Source organism: Thalassophryne amazonica, chromosome 21 (genome assembly GCF_902500255.1).
Source record: "Thalassophryne amazonica chromosome 21, fThaAma1.1, whole genome shotgun sequence".
Taxonomy (NCBI): domain Eukaryota; kingdom Metazoa; phylum Chordata; class Actinopteri; order Batrachoidiformes; family Batrachoididae; genus Thalassophryne; species Thalassophryne amazonica.
The window spans coordinates 10077893-10105549 of record NC_047123.1 but is presented as its reverse complement, the minus strand read 5'-3'; the positions used below and the strand labels follow the sequence as shown (position 1 = coordinate 10105549).

General features: G+C 40.1%; 1 protein-coding gene across 1 annotated transcript in view; it reads right to left on the bottom strand.

The window, feature by feature from the left end:
* Positions 1 to 27388, bottom strand: part of LOC117503180 (nesprin-2) — a 189943-nt gene extending 162555 nt beyond the window's left edge. Inside the window, exons 1-6 of the mRNA XM_034162379.1 lie at positions 27258 to 27388; positions 26949 to 27028; positions 11322 to 11383; positions 9181 to 9276; positions 8947 to 9024; positions 6141 to 6233 (exon numbers count right to left, since the gene is read on the bottom strand). Coding sequence (XP_034018270.1) covers positions 6141 to 6233; positions 8947 to 9024; positions 9181 to 9276; positions 11322 to 11383; positions 26949 to 27015 — 396 coding nt within the window. The 5' untranslated portion in view covers positions 27016 to 27028; positions 27258 to 27388. The remainder of the gene's footprint in view (positions 1 to 6140; positions 6234 to 8946; positions 9025 to 9180; positions 9277 to 11321; positions 11384 to 26948; positions 27029 to 27257) is intronic.
* Positions 27389 to 27657: the final 269 nt, after the last annotated feature.

Genomic DNA, 27657 nt, shown 5'->3' with positions numbered 1-27657 from the left:
TTATTTATTCTCTATACCAGTATGTGTCAGAGCACTTTTAAAAACAGGTTCATTTTAAAATACGCAGATGATACAGTGATTATCAGTCTGCTGCGGGATAACGAGAGTAGCCACGGTCCTGTAGTTGACCATTTTGTTAAATGGTGTGAGGACTCATATCTTCAGATTAATATATCTAAAACTAAAGATATGGTCATTGATTTTAGGAAGAATGGTAGCACACCTGGCAACAATGAATGGTCAACCAGTTGGAATTGTGAAAACTTATAAATACCTTGGGACTATTATTAATGATTCGCTGAAGTTTGAGGCAAACTGTGAGGCGGTGTGTAGGAAGGGACATCAGCGCTTGTTCTGTCTCAGGAAACTGTCGTATTTTCATATTGGCCGAACCATGTTAACACTATTTTATTGTGCTTTTATTGAATCTGTTTTAGCTTTTTCTTTGGTGGCCTGGTTTGGCAGTTTGACATTGAAGGATAGGAACAGACTGAGTCAGATCATTAAATGGTCCAGTCGGTTGATTGGTGAATCGCAGCTGAGTTTAGAGTCCCTGTACACTAAACAATTACAGCGGATAACCAACTGCATTACAGTTGATGACTCCCACCCCCTGGCTAATGAATTTCAGCTTCTACCTTGTGGCTGTAGGTTTAGAGTCCCAAGGTGTAGAACAAAACGCTACAGGAGCAGTTTTGTCCCAGCAGCAATTGTGCAACTGAACAAATCTTAGTAGGTTTGCATATGGTTATATTTAGATATTTATATACTTATTTATTTGCCCTTTGCACACTAGTTTTAAGCTGACCATCTTTTTAGTGGTTTTAAGGTTGTGAGTCCTTGGTGGTGTTTGTTAACTTGTTTTGTGTATGTTCTTTGTTAGTATTTTTAGTGTTTTTATTGTTGTTGTTGTGTTGACTAACATGGACGCCTTTTTTCTGTTTTCTGTTTGCTGCAAGCCAAATCTACCTACGGGTACAAATAAAGTTACCTGAACCTGAACCTAAACAACCCTTAAAATCCAGCCTAAGTAAACCATGGCCTACACAAAATGTATGGGGGACACCCCAGGGTGGGAGCTAACCATAGAGGGGTTAACATTTAAAAATGCTCTAGTTATATTGAAAGTCATATCATATTATTTGTCTGATCAGAAAGATTCCAAAATGGTATAGATTGGACCGTCTATAACTGAACGCTATGGAGTTATAGGAGAAAAATAGTAAAGATAGTGACGGAGGTCCATTTCAGGTTGCACAGCGGTCAAAAGTTGAAGTTCTGCCAATTTTGGTAAAATTATAGGACTAAAAATGTAATAGGTTTGACTGTGCTGAATGCTTGATGCCCAACATAAAGGTCAAATGCATTTTATTCCATTAATTCAAAAGTAGCAAAACACATTTCAATCATGTTACTTAAATTTTGGTTTATTTTGATTCAGTTACAGATTACAGTTTTATAAGGAGGTAATTATGGTACTTTCTGGAGTATGAGTCAAACCTTTTTTCTGAATTATAAATGCTTTATTTTGGATTTTTGTGCATTGCTGTACAATTATTCTCGGGGCTTATTTGGTTTCATGCTTTGATTCCAAGAAAAGTCCTACATAAATGGTTATTACAATTACAGTAGTGTTCAGAATAATAGTAGTGCTACGTGACTAAAAAGATTAACGCAGGTTTTGAGTATATTTCTTATTGTTACATGGGAAACAAGGTACCAGTAGATTCAGCAGATTCTCACAAATCCAACAAGACCAAGCATTCATGATATGCACACTCTTAAGGCTATGAAACTGAGCTATTAGTAAAAAAAAAAAAAGAAAAAAAAAAGTAGAAAAGGGGGTGTTCACAATAATAGTAGCATCTGCTGTTGGCACTACAAACTCAAAACTACTATGTTCAAACTGCTTTTTTAGCAATCCTGTGAATCACTAAACTAGTATTTAGTTGCATAACCACAGTTTTTCATGATTTTTTCAAGATTTTGCTCATTTACTAGTGTGCTTGGGGTCATTGTCTTGTTGAAACACCCATTTCAAGGGCATGTCCTCTTCAGCATAAGACAACACGACCTCTTCAAGTATTTTGACATATCCAAACTGATCCATGATACCTGGTATGTGATATATAGGTCCAACACCATAGTAGGAGAAACATGCCCATATCATGATGCTTGCACCACCACGCTTCACTGTCTTCACTGTGAACTGTGGCTTGAATTCAGAGTTTGGGGGTCATCTCACAAACTGTCTGCGGCCCTTGGACCCAAAAAGAACAATTTTACTCTCATCAGTCCACAAAATATTCCTCCATTTCTCTTTAGGCCAGTTGATGTGTTCTTTGGCAAATTGTAACCTCTTCTGTACATGTCTTTTATTTAATAGAGGGACTTTGCAGGGGATTCTTGCAAATAAATTAGCTTCACACAGGCATCTTCTAACTGTCACAGCACTTACAGGTAACTCCAGACTGTCTTTGATCATCCTGGAACTGATCAATGCAGGCTTACTTGTAGTTCCTAGGGTTTGTAAGAGTAGAATGGGAGGCAGAGCCTTCAGCTTTCAGGGTCCTCTCCTGTGGAACCAGCTCCCAATTCAGATTAGGGAGACTGACACCCTCTCTACTTTTAAGACTAAGCTTAAAACTTTCCTTTTTGCTAAAGCTTATAGTTAGGGCTGGATCAGGTGACCCTGAACCATCCCTTAGTTATGTTGCTATAGACTTAGTCTGCTGGGGGGTTCCCATGATGCACTGAGTGTTTCTTTTTATTCACCTCTTTTTGCTCTGTATGCACCATTCTGCATTTAATCATTAGTGATTGATCTCTGCTCCCCTCCACAGCATGTCTTTTTCCTGGTTCTCTCCCTCAGCCCCAACCAGTCCCAGCAGAAGACTGCTCCTCCCTGAGCCTGGTTCTGCTGGAGGTGTCTTCCTGTTAACAGGAAGTTTTTCCTTCCCACTGTCGCCAAGTGCTTGCTCATAGGGGGTGATTTTGACCGTTGGGGTTTTTCTGTAATTATTGTATGGCTTTTGCCTTACAATATAAAACGCCTTGGGGCAACTGTTTGTTGTGATTTGGCGCTATATAAATAAAATTGATTTGATTTGATCAATGGGTGAGCCTTTGCCATTCTGGTTATTCTTCTATCCATTTTGTTTTCCGTTTTCTTCCACGCGTCTTTTTTTTTTGTCCATTTTAAAGCATTGGAGATCATTGGAGATAAACAGCTTATAATTTTTTGCACCTGCGTATAAGTTTTCCCCTCTCCAACCAACTTTTTAATCAAACTACACTGTTCTTCTGAACAATGTCTTGAACGTCCCATTTTCCTCAGGCTTTCAAAGAGAAAAGCATGTTCAACAGGTGCTGGCTTCATCCTTAAATAGGGGACATCTGATTCACACCTCTTTGTTCCACAAAATTGACGAACTCACTGACTGAATGCCACACTACTATTATTGTGAACACCCCCTTTTCTACTTGTTTTTTTTACTAATAGCCCAATTTCATAGCCTTAAGAGTGTGCATATCATGAATGCTTGGTCTTGTTGGATTTGTGAGAATCTACTGAATCTACTGGTACCTTGTTTCCCATGTAACAATAAGAAATATACTCAAAACCTGGATTAATCTTTTTAGTCACATAGCACTACTATTATTCTGAGCACTACTGTATTATTAATCACAATGAATAGATGTTTTTTCTTTATATATAAATAACATGGGAGTATTTTATGATGCACATCCAAAATGTCCTTGTAACTCTAATCTCTACCTAACTGCTTTTCAAAATGGCTGACATACAAAATAAGTAAGTAAGTTTTATTTATAAAGTGCCTTTCACAGACCAGGGTCACAAAGCGCTGCACATGGCATACAAAAATAATCTAAAAATAACATACGAAAACAATAAAATACAATATTAGGCTAAAAAGCTAACTTAAAGAAATGTGTCTTTAGTTGCCTTCTAAAAGTATCTATACAATCCAGAGAACGAAGGGCACAGGGAAGCTCATTCCAGAGGCTAGGTGCCACCGCTTTAAAAGATCTGTCCCCGCGAGTTTTAAAACGGGTCCGAGGAACCATCAACAGGTTCTGATTGGACGACCTGAGGCTCCTGGAGGAAGCATAAGGCTGGATCAGGTCCCTGATGTACTCCGGTGCCTGTCCATGCAGAGCTCTAAAAGTCAATACCAGGATTTTGTAATGAATCCTGTAGGAGACAGGCAGCCAATGCAACGTATTAAGAATAGGAGAATAAGAATATGGTCCCTCCTGCGGGTGCGGGTAAGCAGGCGCGCAGCAGAATTTTGCACAACCTGCAGGTGGGCCAACTTCTTCTTATTCAGACAGGTGAAGAGACTGTTACAATAATCCAAACGCGATGAGACGAACGCATGAACAATCATCTCAAGTTCTTTTAAAGTCACCATCTTACGGAGCTTAGAGATGTCCTTGTATTTGATAAAAACATCTGATCTTTTTATAGCTGTGTAATTGATAAAACCAAAGTATTCACATCTACAAGGTCTGTGAGAAAAGTATCGTACCTTTTTATTTTTTTCAAAAACTATATGGATTTGATTCATATCAAGCCAAGCTTGAACCTTCGTGCGCATGTGTGAGTTTTTCCACGCCTGTCGGTTGCGTCATTCGCCTGTGGGCAGGCTTTGAGTGAGCACTGCTCCACCCCTCTCGTCGTTTCATTGCGAGGAAATGGCGGAATGATTTGGGCTTTTTTTTCCATCAGAATTTTTTCAGAAACTGTTAGAGACAGGCAGCTGGAAACCATTAGAAAAATGTATCTGGCTTTCGGTGAAAATTTTACGGGCTTCACAGAGAATAAGGAGTGTTAGTTACTACAGCTTTAAGGACGCCCCACATTGGCGCACAGCGCGCCGCGCTCCGAGTCGCCATCGAGAGGCAGAAAACACCACATCATTTCTAAACGGATGGCTGTGTGGAGCCGGGACCGTCGTGAGCAATTTCTCTGGTTATCACAAGAGCTGGACATCAGCCATTTTCCGGCAGATTTCACTTTTAACAAGAGATTTTGTCATGGAAAGCCGCACGGAGGCTTCACGCGTCACGACCGATTCGCTGATCGAGCGAGACAAAGGAACACCTCCGTTTCGGAGTGCCAGGGGGCAAGTTGGGACATGCCTATCTCGGCTTTCAATCCTTACCAGCCCAGTGAGTATAAGAGAAATTGTGGAGAGCTGGGCATATCCCAACTTGCCCCCTGGCACTCCGAAACTGAGATGTTCTTTGGTCTCGCTCGATCAGCGAATCGGTCCTGACGCGTGAAGCCTCCGTGCGGCTTTCCATGACAAAATCTCTTGTTAAAAGTGAAATCTGCCGGAAAATGGATGATGTCCAGCTCTTGTGATAACCAGAGAAATTGCTCACGACGGTCCCGGCTCCACACAGCGATCCGTTTAGAAATGATGTGGTGTTTTCTGCCTCTCGATGGCGGCTCAGAGCGCGGCGCGCCGTGCGCCATTGTGGGGCGTCCTTAAAGCTGTAGTAACACTTCTTATTCTCTGCGAAGCCCGTAAAATTTTCACTGAAAGCCAGATAAATTTTTAGAATGGTTTCCAGCTGCTTGTCTCTAACAGTTTCTGAAAAAATTCTGATGGAAAAAAAGCCCAAATCATTCCGCCATTTCCTGACAATGAAAATCTGACGAGCGGGCTGGACCACTCCTCCCACAAGGCGTGCTCACAGGCGAATGACGCAACCGACAGGCGTGGAAAAACTCACGCATGCGCACAAAGGTTTAAGCTTGGCTGACGTAAAAACATATGAATCAAATCCATATAGTTTTTGAAAAAAATAAAAAAGGTACGATACTTTTCTCACAGACCTCGTATTTGGACAGCATGAACGCTCCGATTTATTATTTGGCATCGATACACACAAACACTAAGATTTTTACATAACAACCTTGAATGCAACGTGAGAAGACACCCGTGTGTAAGTAGCAGGACCTCCCAAACTTGCAAAATATCACTTCAAGGAAATACAATAGTAACTTCAATGGAGGTACATTTCCACAGTAGCCCACTCAGCGGCCATAACAATAGTAGAAATGTTACTTTAGTAAGAGTTTATATTAGTGTTATTATGGTACTCACATGACAGTGAAGAATGATGGTCCATATGAGGCCGAGGATGATGGACGGCTGCCCATCGATGATATCTGGGATGTTTATATTCACCAGTTTGATCTGCACCAATAAACCAAACAGAACAGATGGATGACTTCTGACTATAGACGACAAACGTTTTTCTAGAAATACTGAACTGTTACACCATTAATGTCACTTAAAAACAGTAAATCTATATTATATTATAAACGCCAGTTCATTAGGGCGTGTTGAGCCACTGTCCTCCATATCTTTAACTGTCTGCCCCACATGAGGGATAAACATTCTCACATGCACAAACATGCATTCCAGAAGGTCATGGTCTACAAGTGGGACAAACCAGTGTGTGAATATCTTGGTTGCCCACTAATATGTTCCAGCGCACATTTTGACAATACAAAGTGCAGGACTTCCACCATGTGACGTGGAAAAACAACCAATGCATGTCCACACTAGAACTTTAGCACTTCTGGTGATATCACAACATGTTGTGACATCACCACCAGGCACCACAGGTTCTATGTTACAGGTTCCACAGATGGGATTACTGAACTATATCAAAGTTTGAAACACAACATTGAACATCTTGAAAGTCCTACAATGGTTAAAACAAGACTTCTGATTAATGATGAAACATCCTGGTTCATCGCAGACACCTGTACAGATTTCCATAAGGTAGCAGATGACTGGAGTGGATGGCACAGTGGGCTCCACAAATGATTGGTCTGTCTACACTTCCAGGAATTTGTTGGTTTGTGCTTCGGTCACCAAAGGTTGGCAGCCATCGTAAGATACAAATGACAAGAGCGTAGCAGAGGGGTCATGACTTCATACCAATATTATGATCTTCCCTCATAGCAAGCTAGAGGCAGATATGACCAGAAATTTGATATATGTAATCCAGACAAATGCCCCTACTGTCTGCCAACCTGGTACTGATGGGGCTCAGCGAGCTCCGCTGGAGGACAGCCGGGAGAGATGGGGTGTCTCAGACTTGTTCTGGAAGTTTGACAGCCACCAGAGGACTGGCAGGGAAAATGTATGCCTCCTGCCAGGTACCATGAACAAAGGGCCTACCAGGTGGGAAGAACCACCCGCCAACACCAGTAGGCAACAAGGGTCCCAAGAAGGTCCCCCCACAACACAAAAGTGCCCCCACATGCAATAGCTCTCTCCCCCAAGTCGGCTCAGGCAAACGTCCACCACAAATGTCCCTAGAACATACCAGCTGTCAACCTGCACCATTTTCAAGATTCAAGAGAATTTTATTGTCATATGCACATAGGAACATGTTCCCTGCACAATGAAATGTGTCTACTGCATTTAACCCATCCTAATTGCCAGTTAGGAGCAGAAGTCACCTTTAGGCGCCCGGGGACCAGCTCCAGATGTACATTCCTGCCTTGGTCAACAGCAGGGCTGAGCAAACCATGACCGGCCTCATGACAACAGACAACACACACGTAACACATAACATACATAAGCCGGCCAGGTACATGAACACATATAAAAGCATACACAAGGTAAACTTGGGAGAGAAAAGCCTTCATAGCTGCTGCGTTGTACCACACATGTGGTCAATACTGACGATCAAAGCGGTTTTCCAGTGCAGCCATTCTCCCAGAAATGGTTTCCAACGTGCGGTTAACACCCGCCGACTGAGCTGACACTGCCCTTCCAATTGAATCAATCATGTGGGGCAGCCTGGACGGGCCAATTATTGCCGCTTCCACCTTCTTAATTTTCCGGTAAACCAGCGCTATGCCCGCTCCACACAGCAGAAACCCGGTCACCACCGTGCTGAATATATAAACATCTTCGACGTCCTCCACAAACAGCGTGTACAGGCACATGACCTCCCATTTTCTCCAACTGTCCATCACGTAACCCATCACATGTGTCCCAGCAGGACAGGTCGGGTCCTCCGCTCCCGAGTGTCTTGTAGAAAAATAGTGTCAATTGCATTCAGAGACCACTTGATCAGATCCATTTTTGCTGTTTCCAGAAGAGCAAAGCTGGCAGCCTCACAGACAACACACCACAGAAGCAGGAAAGATAAGGAGGGAGGGAGAGAAGAAAAATGCGACCGTCTCGGCCGAGAGCAAGAAGGCAAAAAAAAATTTAATTAAATAAATAAATTAACAAAAAAAATTTTGGCATTATTCCTATTTTATCGCGTGTCAGTGTTGCTACCTTGGATTGTTGTTTTGCGTAGACAGCCGAGTTGATGTTTGGCAATGCCCAGAATCTGTTCTTTGCCTAAGGGAGGGGAGTCCCCCCAACCACGTTCAGCTACATCAAGTGCAGCAAGGACTGACATTCTTGCATTGGACGTCTCAGCTGTAGGCCAATGCGTTGAATAGTTTCTTATCATGGACAACCCCCGGTCAATTCTGACCAATGGATGCCTACCACAGACACCTCTAATGTCTTCCAACTTAGGTGACGTTTCAAACCATAAACCTCGGGGATGTATGGGGGGAGGTGATGGTCTAGTGGTCAAGTGTTGGGCTTGAGACCAGAGGATCCTCAGTTCAAATCCCAGCCCAACTGGAAAATCACTAAGGGCACTTTGGCAAGATCCGCAATCCCTTAGTTGTTCCCGATGTGTAGTGGGCGCCTTGCATGGCAGCACCCTGACATCGGAGTGAATGTGAGGCACTGATGTGTAAAGCGCTTTGAGCGTCTGATGCAGATGGAAAAGCGCTATATAAATGCAGTCCATTCACCATTTATGTATCTCTGTAGTGTCATCTGACTGAAGCCAAATTATTATTTGTGAGAGTAAACCTACCGATCTTTCCTTGAGAACATTCAGTGATGTCTCGATATCGGCTCTCTGCTGGAAAATGCTCCGCCCACTTTGTCGTTTCTGTGGAGATACTTTACTTTTATAACAATGCACAAAACGGCTCCTAAGAAACACGTAACAAGAAAACAAAGCCTTGTTTTGTAATTTCTAACTGTTTAAGCAGATTTCACTTTACAAATGGTTGGAAATTTGACACACTGACTTTTGGTAACTCACCAGAGGATGACCAGTTATCACCTCCAACAGGTCAAGCAGCCGAGAGCCGTCCCTGAGGTCAGAAAACAGATCTGACACAAACAAAGGACGGCGTCTCTGGAATGATGGACAAAAATGGGTTATTTTATCTGTCCATATGTACAGTTCTTCATTCCCTTCATCAATTCCTCACATCAAGGAGAGATCGAGGTCTGTGAAGGACTTTCTTCAAACTGCCAGCATAATCATGATATCACATGCTGAATTTTGTGTGACATCATCACGATGTTTTGGGAGGGGGGGGTGATTGAATGTCACGTGACTTCACCATGATGTCACATAAAGATCATCAGAAGACTTTCTCTTTCATTTTCCTGCACTTGAAATAATTATTGTAGCTTGCTTAGTTTCAAGGTTACTGTGGCAAAAAAAAAAAAAAAATGTGATTTTGTGGGTTGGTGGTTGTGGTGTGATATGGGGCTGGCCAGGGCCCCCTCCTGGGTGGCTAGTTGTGTCTCTCGTCACAGTTCTTGTTGGCATCTTTGTTGTTGCAAAAACATTTTGGTATATCTCACTGTTACTGTTTTATGGCACCATTTGGTGTCACCACCTTAATTCATGAGAAAAGGAGAAGCAGTCGAGAAAAAAATGACTGCTGTAATGTTAGCCCTCAGGGGTCCATGGATATGCCGGCGCATACAAGTGTACTTTTCATTATATTTCTATTAATAGGAAAGTGATAGAAGTCACAGAGACTTTGTTCAACTATGTCCTGAAATACAAATTCTCAGTTGTAATACTGGTCTCTCCTCTAGATGATCTTTGACTCACAGCCAATTCTCAAGGCCGGAAAAGGTCAGATGAGTCTGTAGCTGCACAAAAATAATGGTCATGTCAACCTGGAAACACATTGTTTTTATTTTGTCTTACAGACAAAGAAAATAATTTTGGAAACCACACATGGAAGGACTACTCCCAGGACATGTGCAGCAATTTTTTCTTCAAAGCTGCAGTGAACATTTTATGACATCAATTTTCTTCATTGATGACTTTATTCATTCAAAAAGGAATTATTTGAGAAGAGAAGGCATCCAGCAGATAGGCAAGTGATATTTTGTAAATATGTCATTTTTGAATGTTTCAAATCTAGTCTGTGTAGTTCCCAATGGGTGGCACGGCTGCACTGCACATTTCTTCTTTTTATTTATTTTTATTAGTAGTAGTAGTATAATGCATTGTTTTAAAAATCTATGTCATTTATTACACTACTTTTGTGACTTAAAGACTTTAGTAAACCCATTTCTAACACCAACATCAAGCACAATTGTATACTGTATATTATATATAGAATTGCATGTATTTTTAATGGTGTCAAGTAAAAGTACAATCAATGCAGTGCACAACACTTTGCATTATCTTTTACACATAAAGATAGCATCTCCTGCACACATCAGTGCACTTTAAGTGGCACAACAGATGGTGTGTTACAGGGGTGTGTGTTTCGATTTGGGGTGAAAGTCAAACACATGCAGAACTGTGATGAGGTAGCTGGGGTCAGATTACATGCTGTTCCATTTCACTGAAGCACTATTTATACTTCAGAGCCGTGTCAGAAGCAGGTCCAGGTCCCTCAGCAGTGAGCAGGAGCCTGCGCGGCCTCAGTGCAGCTCGCCGTGTAACCACTGAGTCAGCGCTTCAGGCAACAGCTTCATTCATATCAATTCCAGTGTGACATAATCACATTTTCAGTGCTTTCGGCAGCCGTGATTAAAGGTTTTTACATTTCATAACCTGTTCTAGTCCAAAAACAACACATGATTATTTGAAATAAATACTTGCAAAAGCTAACTGAGCACATATGAATGAGAGACTGAAATTCTGTCATTCAAATTCTTTCATCATAAAATGCCAAATCCTGCATAAAGATACGTGTTGATAGGACAAACACCATTTGAATGAGTTTAGAGCTTCCAGAAGGCTGCCCCTTTCATGCTTCCATTTCTTCTGGAAATCAATCGTCTTGGATACACAGCAATTGTCAAAGGTGAGAACAGCACTCAGGTGTTTGATTACTAGTAATCTTATAATCTGACAGAGCAGGAAGTTCAGTGGATGTGAAGGAGCTGGTCTGTCAATAAGAAGACCATCTTGTTGAGGCCTACCTTAGCAAGCTGAGCGTTTATCCAGTTAGTGAAGGCTCTTTTTTGAACCTTTTCGTGTTCCGCTGTGAAGGAAACAGAGAAAAACTGTGTAAATGTGACACAGTAAACCTTTGACTTTTCAACCCCATTTAGACTAAACTTGGCACACACAGATACGTAGATTCTCTAATTGTCCTAGCAACATTCAGCTGACCTTGCCAGAGCATTTGACAGTGACTTTTGGGTGATAGGGGTTAAGGTTGTTGGGGTCAGCAGTTAGATTTCCATGATGCATTGAATTGTTTTCACTGAGAAATTTCATCCTAAACGAGACGACCACATCTGTGTTGCTGCTACACATATCCTGCCCTTCTGCCATAACCCTGATCTTCACACCCACAGGAACTGTTACCTAGTAAACAACAAATTTGCCTACCTCATCAATAAGAGAGAGAAAGAAAACACCTAATCAACCATGAGTGACCGTGCTGGAAGGAGACTAGTGAGGGAAGCCACCAAGTCAACTCTGAAAGAGTTATAGGCTTTTGTTGTTGTAGTGCAGCGGATAACAATCCTGCAAATGGTGATACAAGTACCAAATCTGGCACAAATACTCCTTAGACATTTCACATTTTTTTAAAGATATATTTATTGAATTTTTTTTCAAGTTAATATAACAACATCCAACATTTAGAACAATATCAACACTCTGCAGTAATGAAAGTACTTGAAATTAATAAATGAGAGACAGAAGCATTAGTGATAACTTTAAAAGTGATAATAATAATAATAGTACACTCCCAACCACAAACCAGACAGCCTCCATTATCCCACTGCCTCCACCACATCTCCACTCCTCAACAATTCCAAAAATAAATTCCAAATATCATAAAATTCAGATGCCCTCTTACTAGTGATATACAGTAGTGTTCAGAATAACAGTAGTGCTATGTGACTAAAAAGATTAATCCAGGTTTTGAGTATATTTCTTATTGTTACATGGGAAACAAGGTACCAGTAGATTCAGTAGATTCTCACAAATCCAACAAGACCAAGCATTCATGATATGCACACTCTTAAGGCTATGAAATTGGGCTATTAGTAAAAAAAAAAAAAAGTAGAAAAGGGGGTGTTCACAATAATAGTAGCATCTGCTGTTGACGATACAAACTCAAAACTATTATGTTCAAACTGTGTTTTTAGCAATCCTGTGAATCACTAAACTAGTATTTAGTTTTTCATGATTTCTTCACATCCGCGAGGCATTAATTTTGTTGGTTTGGAACCAAGATTTTGCTCATTTACTAGTGTGCTTGGGGTCATTGTCTTGTTGAAACACCCATTTCAAGGGCATGTCCTCTTCAGCATAAGGCAACATAACCTCTTCAAGTATTTTGACATATCCAAACTGATCCATGATACCTGGTATGTGATATATAGGCCCAACACCATAGTAGGAGAAACATGCCCATATCATGATGTTTGCACCACCATGCTTCACTGTCTTCAATGTGAACTGTGGCTTGAATTCAGAGTTTGGGGGTCGTCTCACAAACTGTCTGTGGCCCTTGGACCCAAAAACAACAATTTTACTCTCATCAGTCCACAAAATATTCCTCCATTTCTCTTTAGGCCAGTTGATGTGTTCTTTGGCAAATTGTAACCTCTTCTGCACATGTCTTTTATTTAACAGAGGGACTTTGCAGGGGATTCTTGCAAATAAATTAGCTTCACACAGGCATCTAACTGTCACAGCACTTACAGGTAACTCCAGACTGTCTTTGATCATCCTGGAGCTGATCAATGGGTGAGCCTTTGCCATTCTGGTTATTCTTCTATCCATTTTGATGGTTGTTTTCTGTTTTCTTCCATGCGTTTCTGTTTTTTTGCCCATTTTAAAGCATTGGAGATCATTGTAGATGAACACCCTATAATTTTTTGCACCTGCGTATAAGTTTTCCCCTCTCCAATCAACTTTTTAATCAAACTACGCTGTTCTTCTGAACAATGTCTTGAACGTCCCATTTTCCTCAGGCTTTCAAAGAGAAAAGCATGTTCAACAGGTGCTGGCTTCATCCTTAAATAGGGAACACCTGATTCACACCTCTTTGTTCCACAAAATTGACGAACTCACTGACTGAATGCCACAGTACTATTATTGTGAACACCCCCTTTTCTACTTTTTTTTTTTTTTACTAATAGCCCAATTCCATAGCCTTAAGAGTGTGCATATCATGAATGCTTGGTCTTGTTGGATTTGTGAGAATCTACTGGTACCTTGTTTCCCATGTAACAATAAGAAATATACTCAAAACCTGGATTAATCTTTTTAGTCACATAGCACTACTACTATTATTCTGAACACTACTGTAGGTCAGTTTCTCAAGAGCCAACCTTGATGTTAAGTTATTTAGCCAGTGGTTAACCGAGGGGCAACCAACATTCTTCCAACACAATGCAATACAGCGTTTGGCCTGTAGTAAACATAGGTCAACCATTTTTCTTTCCTTACAAGATAAAGTGCAGTCTTCTGGATACATGCCTAAAATACATAACGTAGGGCATAAAGGCACAGGGGAAGATGTGATCCGAGAGACAAACCTTAATACAACGATCCAAAATTTTTGAATCTCTTTACATTTCCATAAACAGTGATACAGTGTACCCTTGTATTTGTTACACTTATAGCATAGATCTGAAATATTGGGATCAAATTTATGTAATTGTCCAGGGGAGATATAAGTTTGCATTATCCAAATGAATTGTAACATTCTCAATCAAGTGTTGATAGTTTAGGTGTGTGTTTTAAGCATATTTTACTCCATTCAAGGAGTGAAATGTCCTCTTGTATGAGCGAAAGCTCACTCATGGTACAGGGAGTCCTAAACAGGAAGTGCCAAATTTCAAATCCACAGTAAAACAGGAAGTGTTCAAATGTCAAACACTTCCTGGATGGACAGATGAGATCCCATGGAATCTCACAGGAACTCAGTTGCAAGCTCACACTCAAACAGAAAGTGCCAAATTTTCAGTCACACTGAAACAGGAAATGTCAAATGTTGAACACTTCCTGGCATGGGTGGAGCTAGAGCAGGGTCCAGGGTTTCACTGGACTCCCCTGAAATCTGATTGGACACAGATGATTGACATGTCATGGCACCGCACATCTGGTTGAAAGACCTGCATTTTGAAATCAGTGAGTCACATTGACTGCTAGGTTCTTCCTGTCCAGTAGTTTGTGCTGTGTACCACAAAAAGTTCTAATCCATCTTAATAGAAGAAAAATGTTTGCCTCAGATTTGAACTGAGCATGTTGTTTGAACTATGGACTTCTAATCACACCAAACTTGTATTGGTGAGTAAACAACCGTATTTTATGCCAGAATGAGGTCCAGGTTGTTAAAAGCAGCATTTCTCCTTTAATGCGGGTTGCCTTATATACACATGTTAAAGCTAACAGACAGCAGCTGGTTCATGCTCTGTTGGCTTATTAGTGCAGCAGATAACTGAAACAGTCCTTCAAATGGTGATACAATCATCAAATTCAGAACAAATACTGTCCACTTGAATTTTCAATAGGCAGCCAGGTAGGGGACAATTGAAGAATTACACAGGGGTTAAAATTTGAAAATGCTCAAATCAAATGGAAAACTACATTACTTGTCTAATTATAAAGATTCCAAAAAGGTACAGTTTGGACTATTTATGACTGAATGTTATGGAGGTTTGAGGTAAAAATGGCAAGAATGGTGACAAAGGTCGATTTCAGTTTGTACAGGGGTCAAAAGGTAAAGAGTTGCTCTAATTTTGGTAAAAAAAAGTGATGCAAATTGTTGGTTGAGTTAATAGGATTAATAAATGGAATAGTTTTGACAGTGCTGAATGCTTGGTCTCCAAAGTAAAGGTCAAAGAAGGTCAATGTGTATTGGATTCTATGACATGTGACATATGTTACCCTGTAATATAAACTAAGCATGACACATGATGCAAACTGTTACTTTTTATAACCCAATTAAGCCTAGATTTGATTTTTTTTTTTGGTGAAAGAAATTTTTGTATTTCTTCGTAACTGATGTAAATAAAGTCCAAGACAAATTCAGTGACTTGGAAATGTTCATGTTTCCATCCCCTGACTTGTCTGAAGAAAACTGGCAATAAAACTGATTATTACTTACAGGTTTTAGAGATTTGCTTTCAGTTTGAGGAAGATCATTTTTGAAATTTTTGTTCTTTACTTTTTGTACTTCTTGTATTTTAAATGGATTAAACAAATTAAAATGTGTGAAATTCCAAGTGTTCCAACACTTTTAGAGGGCACAGTATCCTAACCTTATGACTGCAAAATGAGTGTGGTATTATTACTATTTTATTGAAGAATGTTTCATTTTCACTGTTGCTGCACTTTAAGTCAAATCATAGCCATATTGTATATCATATTGATATGACAATATTGAGATACGATAATTTGGTCATATTGTACAGCCCTGCTGTCAACTAGCTGAAAACTTTGAATATTATTTTACATCTACATTTTAAAAAATGCTTAAAGTGGCAGGGGGTTAAGAGGGCTGTAATTAGGGGGGTCAGCTGAAAGGCAAAAAAAGAAAAATGCTTAAAAAGATGGGGGGTATGGGGGGGGCTTTTAGTCATGCTCACATACCCAAGAACCATTTTACTGAAAAAACTCTGAAGGACCTAAAGGACATGGTTAGATGGCAAGGATCTTTTCCAGGCATGTGAGAGGCAAATAAAGAAAAAAAAATGGTGGGGGCTCATAAGCCAAAAGGGTTTTGCAATGCTAATGCTTCCCTGAAGCATTTACTCAAAACAAAGTCTGAAGGACCTGAATGACACAGTGAGATGCTGAGGAGCTTCGTTCGTTCATGTCTGCGACATATGCATACTAAGTCACATATCCATTCCTGTCTCTTACTTTCGGAATTCTCCTTATGATTTTGAACCAACATGTTATAAAACTGGGAGACCAAAACAGTTTTCGTAACCTGTGTTTCTCAGATGGAAAATGGAGGTTGTTGCACTGAGTTGTTAAAGTGTGTCAGGATAAAACTTCTAAGTTGTAAATATTTAAAGAAGTATTTCTGTGGTATATCAAACTTTGTCTTTAACTCAGTGAATGACATAAGAGTATTGGCCTCATATACATCCTGTAGTTTTACTATGCCTTTGTTCAACCATGCTTTAAAAGCCATGTCGTTTTTTTTTTGCCGGAGCAAAGCGGTCATTACCCCAGATGGGTGAAAAACAGGACAACCCCGGGGAGTCATTGAACATTTTTTGTCCTTCATACCAACCAACAATTGTGTTTTTTACAAAAGGATTACTGGTGTTTTTTTCAAAGTTTTAAAACATGTTGAGTATAGAAACCTATTCAGTGACAACCCTTTTCCAAGACAGCTTTTCGATTTCTAGCCATGGCATGAAAACATCATTCGAAAACCAAAACATTGTAGCTCTCAACTGAGCAGCCCAATAATACCATTCTAGATTTGGCAACTGTAGCCCACCCCTATCATAAGGTAAGTATAAGAGGGAGAGTCCGAGTCTTGGCTTCCTATTGTTCCAGGAAGCCAAGACTCGGACTCTCTTGTTCCATTGAAATTAGAAAAAAGCTTTCTGGTCCTAGAAAAAAAAAAAAGGAGGAGGGGCCAGTGGAATCGAGTGAAAGATATTTAAAAATTTAGGTAGTATAGACATCTTTATTATGTTAATTCTTCCCAGTAGACAAAAAAGCATGGCTGTCCATCTAGTGATCTCTTCAGATACTTCTGCTACCGTAGGCTCATAATTGGCTGAACTCAGATTACTTATTTTAGGAGTAATTCTGATGCCCAAGTATTTAAATCCCTCTGCGGCATTCACAAAAGGGTGGAGTACAACTGCTTTCTTCCTCTCGTTCACATTTAAAAACATAATAGATTACTTTTCTTTATTCACTTTAAACCCAGAGAAATTACCAAATCGACCAAGCAACTCTAAGAGAGATGGTACCGATTCTGCAAGATGTGTTAAAAATACAACAGTATCATCAGCGTACATTGTTGTGTTGTGTACCATATCTCCTGTCTTAATACCATGAATTAAGGGGCGAGATCTAATCGCTATTGCTAATGGTTCCATGGCTATTACAAAAAGTAGAGGAGAGAATGGTGACCCTTGTCTTGTGCCTCGAAATAACTCGAAAGGCTGAGAGATGAGGTTATTAGTAGATACCATTGCAGAAGAATCAACAAGTAAAATTTCGACCCATTTACGAAAGTGCTTACCAAATCCAAAACGCTTAAGCACCTCGAGTAGACCCAGTCAAACGCCGTCTCTGTCTCGAGTGATAGAATTGCAGTATCTGGAGACTTTTCACACTCATGAATTATATTAAGAACTCTTATCACATTGTGGAACCCCTGGCGATTTTGTACAAAACCATTCTGGTCTCCACGTATAATGGCTGGCAGAACCCTCTCAAGTCTCATAGCTAGAACCTTGGCTATAATCTTCGCATCAGAGTTTAAAAGTGATATAGGTCTGTAAGAACTGCATTTGGTTGACGCTTTGCCTGGTTTTAGAGTAAGAGTGATCAGCGCACAACGTAATGACGTAATGGGGAGGCAACCTGTTTTAAAGGATTCCAAATACACTTCTAATAATGGCACTACTAATTTTGCTTTAAATAATTTATAGATATCTATCGGAAGCCCATCTGGGCCTGAAGCTTTTCCTCCTCTCATGTTTGTAATAGCATTAGAGATGTCTTTTAAATTTAATTCCCTCTCCAATTCAGTTTTTGTATCTTCTGAAATACAGGGAATGACCAATCCAGCCAAGAAGCCGTTTTGATTTACCAGGTCTAATGAGCCGTTAGAATTATAAAGGGTTTTATAATATGAAAAAAGGTGTTATTAATTTTGGTGGGATCTGTAGATAATTCTCTTTGTTCATTCTTAATTAAGACATTACTCTTTTGAAAAAACCAACTAGTCACTTGAATTTTCAATAGGCAGCCAGGTAGGGGTCAATTGAAGAATTACACAGGGGTCAAAATTAAACAATGCTCCAATCAAATTGAACACTACACTAATAGGATTAATAAATGGAATAGTTTTGACTGTGTTGAATGTTTGGTCTGCAAAGTAAAGGTCAAACAAGGTCAACGTCCATTGGATTCTATGACATGTGTCATATGGTACCCTGTAACATGACAACTAAGCATGATACATACCATTCCTTTTTAAAACCCTGTTAACTCAATTAATAATTTGCATAATTATTTAACCAAAATTGGAGCAACTTTAACTTTTGACCCCTGTACAAACAAACTGAAACTTTTTGCCGTTTTTACCCCATAACTCCTGAACATTCATAGACAGTCCAAACTATACCTTTTTGGAATCATTATGATCAGACAAATAATGTGGTGTAGTTTTCAATTTGATTGGAGCATCTTTTAAATTTGACCCCTGTGTAATTCTTCAATTGACCCCTACCTGGCCGCCTATTGAAAATTCAAGTGGCCAGTCATTTTTTGTTGTTGTTGTTTGTTTTGTTTTTAAGTGTAGTGTCTGAGCTGTATTTGTGCTGAATATGATGCTTGTATCACCATTTGAATGATTGTTTCAGTTATCTGCTGCACTAATAAGCCAACAGAGCATAAACCAGCTGCTGTCTGTTGGCTTAAACATGTGTATATAAGGCAACCCGAATTAAAGGAGAAATGCTGCTTTTAACAACCTGGACCTCATTTCTGGCATAAAATACGACCGTTTACTCACCAATATAAGTTTGGTGTCATTAGAAGTCCATTTCTAGTCGATTTTTTCAAAAGAGTTCATGTCTAAGGAGTATTTGTGCCAAATTTGATGCTTGTGTCACCATTTGCAGGATTTTGTACTTAACATTCTCTTAGCTGCTGCATTATTGAAGAAACTGTGCACTTTGGCAGGAGGCACATGGGAAAACCAGAGTCTACATTTCATTGGTTTTCCTGTTTTACAGCCCTTCTTTACCTATTGTTGATGTCTATAATTCTTTCAGGGCTGTCATGGGTGTCTTTGTGGCTTACCTCACTCGCCTCTCCCTTTGTATATATTCATGATCTTTTTGCAAAACGTAGCCAAAAAACTCAAAACTTCAAAAGAGCAGCAAACACTCTACTCACCTACCATCAGAAAACTGACAGGTATTTAGCTCCTCCATGCTTATGTCCAATAATCAATAATAAATCCATGTATATTGAGTGAGGAGACAGACTTCTTCAAACAGAAAGTAACTGCTGTCTGCCCCTTTGGACAAGTCCAGAGTGAAACACCATCGTCTAAACTGGAGTATGACTAGCAGGTTGGGACGAGGCTGTGAAATGGGACCATTTCCAAGAATGTGACAGAGATAGACAGTGACGCACACACACTAACAGCCACAGTTCATTCTCAGACACACACACGTATGGCTCTCAACCAGATCCTAATCTCAGTCCCTGAATTCAAGGTCTTTTGACCAGTTTCTGCTAAATTTAGGATGAAGATGAAGGAAGAGCCCAGAATCAGACATTAAACATTCAGGATATACAACCAGTTTTATACACTCAACAAAAATATAAACGCAACACTTTTGGTTTTGCTCCCATTTTGTATGAGATGAACTCAAAGATCTAAAACTTTTTCCACATACACAATATCACCATTTCCCTCAAATATTGTTCACAAACCAGTCTAAATCTGTGATAGTGAGCACTTCTCCTTTGCTGAGATAATCCATCCCACCTCACAGGTGTGCCATACCAAGATGCTGATTAGACACCATGATTAGTGCACAGGTGTGCCTTAGACTGCCCACAATAAAAGGCCACTCTGAAAGGTGCAGTTTTATCACACAGCACAATGCCACAGATGTCGCAAGATTTGAGGGAGCGTGCAATTGGCATGCTGACAGCAGGAATGTCAACCAGAGCTGTTGCTCGTGTATTGAATGTTCATTTCTCTACCATAAGCCGTCTCCAAAGGCGTTTCAGAGAATTTGGCAGTACATCCAACCAGCCTCACAACCGCAGACCACGTGTAACCACACCAGCCCAGGACCTCCACATCCAGCATGTTCACCTCCAAGATCATCTGAGACCAGCCACTCGGACAGCTGCTGAAACAATCGGTTTGCATAACCAAAGAATTTCTGCACAAACTGTCAGAAACCGTCTCAGGGAAGCTCATCTGCATGCTTGTTGTCCTCATCGGGGTCTCGACCTGACTCCAGTTCGTCGTCGTAACCGACTTGAGTGGGCAAATGCTCACATTCGCTGGCGTTTGGCACGTTGGAGAGGTGTTCTCTTCAACTCTATGCGAAGGAGATGTGTTGCACTGCATGAGGCAAATGGTGGTCACACCAGATACTGACTGGTATCCCCCCCCAATAAAACAAAACTGCACCTTTCAGAGTGGCCTTTATTGTGGGCAGTCTAAGGCACACCTGTGCACTAATCATGGTGTCTAATCAGCATCTTGGTATGGCACACCTGTGAGGTGGGATGGATTATCTCAGCAAGGAGAAGTGCTCACTATCACAGATTTCGACTGGTTTGTGAACAATATTTGAGGGAAATGGTGATATTGTGTATGTGGAAAAAGTTTTAGATCTTTGAGTTCATCTCATACAAAATGGAAGCAAAACCAAAAGTGTTGCGTTTATATTTTTGTTGAGTGTACATAATCCATCCAGTGCCAAATACCAAAAAATTATTTGGACAAACTAAATCAAATCAATTTTTTTATATAGCGCCAAATCACAACAAACAGTTGCCCCAAGGCGCTTCATACTGTAAGGCAAAGCCATACAATAATTACGGAAAAACCCCAACGGTCAAAACGACCCCCTGTGAGCAAGCACTTGGCGACAGTGGGAAGGAAAAACTCCCTTTTAACAGGAAGAAACCTCCAGCAGAACCAGGCTCAGGGAGGGGCAGTCTTCTGCTGGGACTGGTTGGGGCTGAGGGGAGAGAATCAGGAAAAAGACATGCTGTGGAAGACAGCAGAGATCAATCAGCAATGATTAAATGCAGAGTGGTGCATACAGAGCAAAAAGAGAAAGAAACACTCAGTGCATCATGGGAACCCCCCAGCAGTCTAAGTCTATAGCAGCATAACTAAGGTTGGTTCACCTGATCCAGCCCTAACTATAAGCTTTAGCAAAAAGGAAAGTTTTAAGCCTAATCTTAAAAGTAGAGAGGGTGTCTGTCTCCCTGATCTGAATTGGGAGCTGGTTCCACAGAAGAGGAGCCTGAAAGCTGAAGGCTCTGCCTCCCATTCTACTCTTACAAACCCTAGGAACTACAAGTAAGCCTGCAGTCTGAGAGCGAAGCACTCTATTGGGGTGATATGGTACTATGAGGTCCCTAAGATAAGATGGGACCTGATTATTCAAAACCTTATAAGTAAGAAGAAGAATTTTAAATTCTATTCTAGAATTAACAGGAAGCCAATGAAGAGAGGCCAATATGGGTGAGATATGCTCTCTCCTTCTAGTCCCCGTCAGTACTCTAGCTGCAGCGTTTTGAATTAACTGAAGGCTTTTCAGGGAACTTTTAGGACAACCTGATAATAATGAATTACAATAGTCCAGCCTAGAGGAAATAAATGCATGAATTAGTTTTTCAGCATCACTCTGAGACAAGACTTTTCTAATTTAGAGATATTGCGCAAATGCAAAAAAGCAGTCCTACATATTTGTTTAATATGCACATTGAATGACATATCCTGATCAAAAATGACTCCAAGATTTCTCACAGTATTACTAGAGGTCAGGGTAATGCCATCCAGAGTAAGGATATGGTTAGACACCATGTTTCTAAGATTTGTGGGGCCAAGTACAATAACTTCAGTTTTATCTGAGTTTAAAAGAAGGAAATTAGAGGTCTTCCATGTCTTTATGTCTGTAAGACAATCCTGCAGTTTAGCTAATTGGTGTGTGTGCTCTGGCTTCATGGATAGATAAAGCTGGGTATCATCTGCGTAACAATGAAAATTTAAGCAATGCTGTCTAATAATACTGCCTAAGGGAAGCATGTATAAAGTGAATAAAATTGGTCCTAGCACAGAACCTTGTGGAACTCCATAATTAACCTTAGTCTGTGAAGAAGGTTCCCCATTTACATGAACAAATTGTAATCTATTAGATAAATATGATTCAAACCACCGCAGTGCAGTGCCTTTAATACCTATGGCATGCTCTAATCTCTGTAATACAATTTTATGGTCAACAGTATTAAAAGCAGCACTGAGGTCTAACAGAACCCTTTCAAGAATTTTTGAGAGAAAAGGAAGGTTGGAGATTGGCCTATAATTAGCTAAGATAGCTGGGTCAAGTGATGGCTTTTTAAGTAATGGTTTAATTACTGCCACCTTAAAAGCCTGTGGTACATAGCCAACTAAATAAATCTGATGCTTGAATAAATCTGTTCAAAGTATGTAGCTCTTAAAAGGAGACATGTGAGGGAAGCCACCAAGACACATGACAACTCTAAAGGTGTTATAGTCTTCTGGGGCTGTGATTGGACAAAGTGCATTGTGCATCTTTCGTCTGTTGCGTCACCAGTTACCCGGCTTCTTGCTGTAGCGGAAGAGAGGAGAATTCTTATGCATGAAAACAATAAATTTAGGTTCAAGTTTCCCATCTGAGTTCTGGTAAAGTTTAGTGGAAATTTGTATTCTCTATTTCAAGAAAATCTGTTCTTCTGCTCCATTGTGAAGCTGTTTAAAAGGACATGTCTCATGTTTTTTTAAAGTTCCAGTTAGTAAGACAACATAAAAGTACTCATGATTGTAAGCATCTTTGCACACGTGCGAATAATTAGTGATCTCTGATGTATTTTATTCCTCTCACTCTGAGCGTAAGCAGGTGCATTTCCAGAAAACATCTCACTCTGCAATTCTCGGCATTTTTCAGTGTGTGACATACTTATTAGCAAAACAGAAACATCCCAATGACTGACAGAAAGAGGGAAACAAACCTGCTCCATCCAAAAACAAACCTGCTCCGTCAAAAAATGAAGCTTCTGAGCTGCCATTCGAAGGTGATGACTCAGATTTACAAGCGAGGAGACGACACGCTTCACCATGAAACTCTTAAGTTTTTCAGAGTGTCGAATTTTGGAGCCTAAAGTGTGGAGATGTGCTGTTTGTGTGGATGCTGGTTTACTGAAGCTGTGGACATGGACATCACAACATCTAACACTGTTTTTAACAGACTGCCTGGACACGGAGATGGATTTGTTATGTTGAATAGTCAGAATACATTATTTCCAGGAGTTAATGGACATTATTGAACGTGCCACGATCGTGAGAGAGGCAAAGCTGGAGCCGGTGCGCTTCTTTGTTCGTGTGGAGTTTAAATTTGGAAAACAATATAACACGGTGAGTCTGGCATGTACAGGATTTTACCCTTTTTGTGTTTTGTGGCAAGGTTCTTTTTTTTTTTTTTGCTTTGAGGAGCTAGAGTGTGTGTGTGCACGCGCTGCTGCTGCTGCTTGTTGCTCCTCTCAGCTTGTTGTGAAAAGGAATGTCTGCAAGACGGGTTTTCCTCCAGCAGCAGATTTTTTTTTTTTTTTTTTTACATTTTATTGATAACACTCAATTAATGGCGCACAAAGCTGAATCTGGAGCAGAGATGGTTAATGACAGGCTGCGTTTGTGACTCATGGCCATGCAGGTGCAGAAACCTTCACAAAGTTGCAGCTTTTACTGTCACTGCATCAAAATTAAAAGCTTTCCACTTAAAACCAACTCATCATAACACGACATCATACTTATGTCAACTTTGGAATAATATTTTTTAATTAATCTAAGCCTCCGTTCTTAACGTTATCAGCTACATTCCACTGAAGTGCACGTTGGGACTCTTCTAGTAGCAATGTCACTTGTTGGAAACACCCAAGTACTCAGTAGTACTTTGTTTTTGGATGTCTCCATAGCTGTTTGCTGCGTATGCCGTATACTTTGAAACCGGTCATGGAAGTGGACAAAGTAATTATGGTGGATCACCAGATGGTCACTAACAGCCTAAATCTAAATTGTTATGATTTTGGTGTGACATGTCCTTTAACTGGTTAAGAGTTCCAGCTTCATTATCGTGACCACGTTGTCACATAATCATAGCGAAACTGGACGAGAAGGTTATTTTGGGGTGTTGAAAGACCAAGAGTCCATCAACATTTACCAAATGAAGAATAAATGAAAACTTTTGCTGTGCAATAACTGTTACAAGTTCAGCAGCCTCTGATGGTCATGTCGAAAGGCATGCAGGACACCTGCACATCTAAACTGGGGTGAGTCTAACGATGACGGAAGGTGTGTGTGTGTGTGTGTGCTGTGTTGCTGTTTTGACGGTTAGGTATAGCTAACCCTCAAAACAGCATCACAATTACTGTCCATAACCACAACTGCTGTCATCTTCATGAACAATCTCTTTGACTACTATACTTAAAATTTATTTTCCCTGACCTGCCGGCAAATAACCAGAATAACATTCAAAATATTTTTGTTTGACTTGTAACTGCGGGTTGTTGGTAATTCCAGATCAGCCCACACATGAACTACCCTTAGTTATGGTGACAGTTTGTTGTTTTTACTTGGCCAAAATGAGATAAAGATGACAATGTCAGACGTCTTTTTTTGTGTGTGCTGTAAATCCAGAATTCCAAATTCACAATTTCCATTAAATGCAACACAAACTTCAAATATTTTGTGTGTGTTTTCCTTCATGTTGTCTGCAAAATCTCACAGAGCAAATTCGATTTGCGACGGAATCCCTCATAAATAAAACACTCTACTGGTTATATTGTAAAATGATCTGAAATTTACCACAGAAATAAACAGACACTACAATAATTAGATTTTACTGAATTTTGTTTGTAGAATTTCAAAATAAATCTGACTTTAAAATAAAGATTCATTCCTGTTGGGAGTTTGCTCCAAAGTGCTTTCTGACAAACTGTAATTTCCTGATCAGCGTCAAGAGGTAATATCAGTATATAATTGGTTCCTTTTCCTCTTTAAATTAATAAGTGCCACTTCTTTGATGTTTGTTATTGCCTACTGACAGAATTTGACCAAAAGATTGAATGTTCCATGGAACAAAGTCTCAAACATACTTGGTGGCAGGTGAACTACTAAATTACTTTCTGCAACATAATCAATTCAAACTATAAGGGCACCCAAAGAGCTCACACACTGGTTAACTGAAGAGGGTGACAAGTAGTCAAACATTTTTTCCTGACATCTACAGTTGCGCTCAAACGTTTACATACCCTCGCAGATTTTTTTTTTTTCTTTTTTTTTTTTGGCAATTTTTCAGAGAATATGAAAAATAACACAAAAACATTTTTTTAACTAATGGTTAGTGGTTGTGTGAAGCCATTTATTGTCAAACAAATGTGTTTACTCTTTTAAAGTCATAATGATAACAGAAACTACCCAAATGACCCTGATCAAAAGTTTACATACCATGGTGATTTTGGCCTGATAACATGCACACAAGTTGACACAAACGGATTTGAATGGCTACAAAAGGTAACCATCCTCACCTGTGATCTGTTTGCTTGTAATTAGTGTGTGTGTATATAAAAGGTCAGGGAGTTTCTGGGCTCCTGACAGGCCCTTGCATCTTTCATCCAGTGCTGCACTGATGATTCTGGCACATGGGGAAAGATCTTTTACATCTTGTGTTAAAGATTTAATGTAGTTTTAATATCAAAATTTATCTCCCTCAGTGATGGTATCACTGAATAAAAATTTATTGGCCTGAATCAGTGAAACATTAAGCAGCAGACACTCTGAGTGTCCCTTCTTGTTGCCACTGAATTCAGAAAGCCAGCTGGCTTTTTGATGACGACACACAATATATACCATAATTTCCAGAGTATGTCACACTTGTTTAAAAAAGAAAATGCATTGTGAAAAGGCAAAAAGAGAGAGATAAGTCACATCTTTTTTGCTGTCAGTGGAACTCACTTCATAAACAGTGTTTCCTTGAAGGGCACTTTAACAACAAACTCAGTGCAGCACATGTGCACACCACAGCCTGTGCTGCTACTCAACATAAAGAATTTAATATTCCAAAAATAACCAAGACTGACAAATAAATATACATTGGACCGTTGTTATTTGACACGGTTTGGACAAAAGCGATCATCAGATGGACACGAACTGCTGACCTACAGCAACATGGAGACATGAACAGTGGATTTATGCAGAAAGACCTCAGGTTGTGGTGTATAACATAAGGACTGTTAAATTCCAAAAATAAGTAAGATGTGACAGTAAACAAACTGGATGCTATTTGATGGCATGTGGACAAACAAAATCATAAGATGGGCACAGATTACTGGCCGACAGCTCTATAATTTGGGATTTTTGTGCATTGTTGTACTGCACATTAATTCTTGGCATTTATTCTTTTAATATTGGAGTTTATTTTGTTTAGTGCTTGTTGTTGTTACTAATAAACACGTGACTTTATTTAATATACAGGTCGCATGAGCGTATAAGTCGCTGGACCTACCAAAGTAGTAAAAAAAGAAAAAAAAAAGCGACATACTCTGGAAAATACGGTAAGCACAGAATGATTTCTATAAGAGCAGAGGAACAGACTGACCATGCAGAAGCGTGTGCACTTTGTCAATGTCCAATGAAATGCCTCCGTCATCTTCACCTGAAGCCATGTGGTCAACAAACCTGAAAGATCAAAAGGTCAGTGGTTAGAAACTCCCAGCAGAGCCGACAGAACACGGAGCAGTGCTGCGGCTGCACTGCCTGATTAGTAATGTTAAGAATGCAGCCATCCACACCCTCACGTTACTACACACACACATGCATGCACAAGTACACACACGCCACCACTCAGCCGACTCCCACAATGAACTAGTAAGAAACACGGAAAAGGAAAAACCAGAGGAGTGCTCACAGATTTCCAGGAAACCCGAATCACCTCAGCAAACCCGAATCACCTCAGCGCGTGCACGTCACAGTGCACGAGGCCTGTCACACAGCCCCTGATCCAGGTGAACACACACCAAACAGTGTGCCTGCTGCTTATTGGACCATGAGAACAAAAAGGAGTGCAAAGCTCCACCCCCAAATGACTCCTCCACCTCAGTCTGACTCTGAGCCAAAAGTTTTTCCACATAAATCAAACAACACTTTGGCAAATCTCAGCACAGACTGCTTTTGTTTTCTCCAGCGTATGACTGAGTTTCCAGAAAAAAGATAAATAAATAAAAATACACTCATGGCAAGTGCACAAAATGCAACCAAAGCTGTTTTCACTTGAATCGTGTCAGACAGAAGCACTGGAAACTTCCACT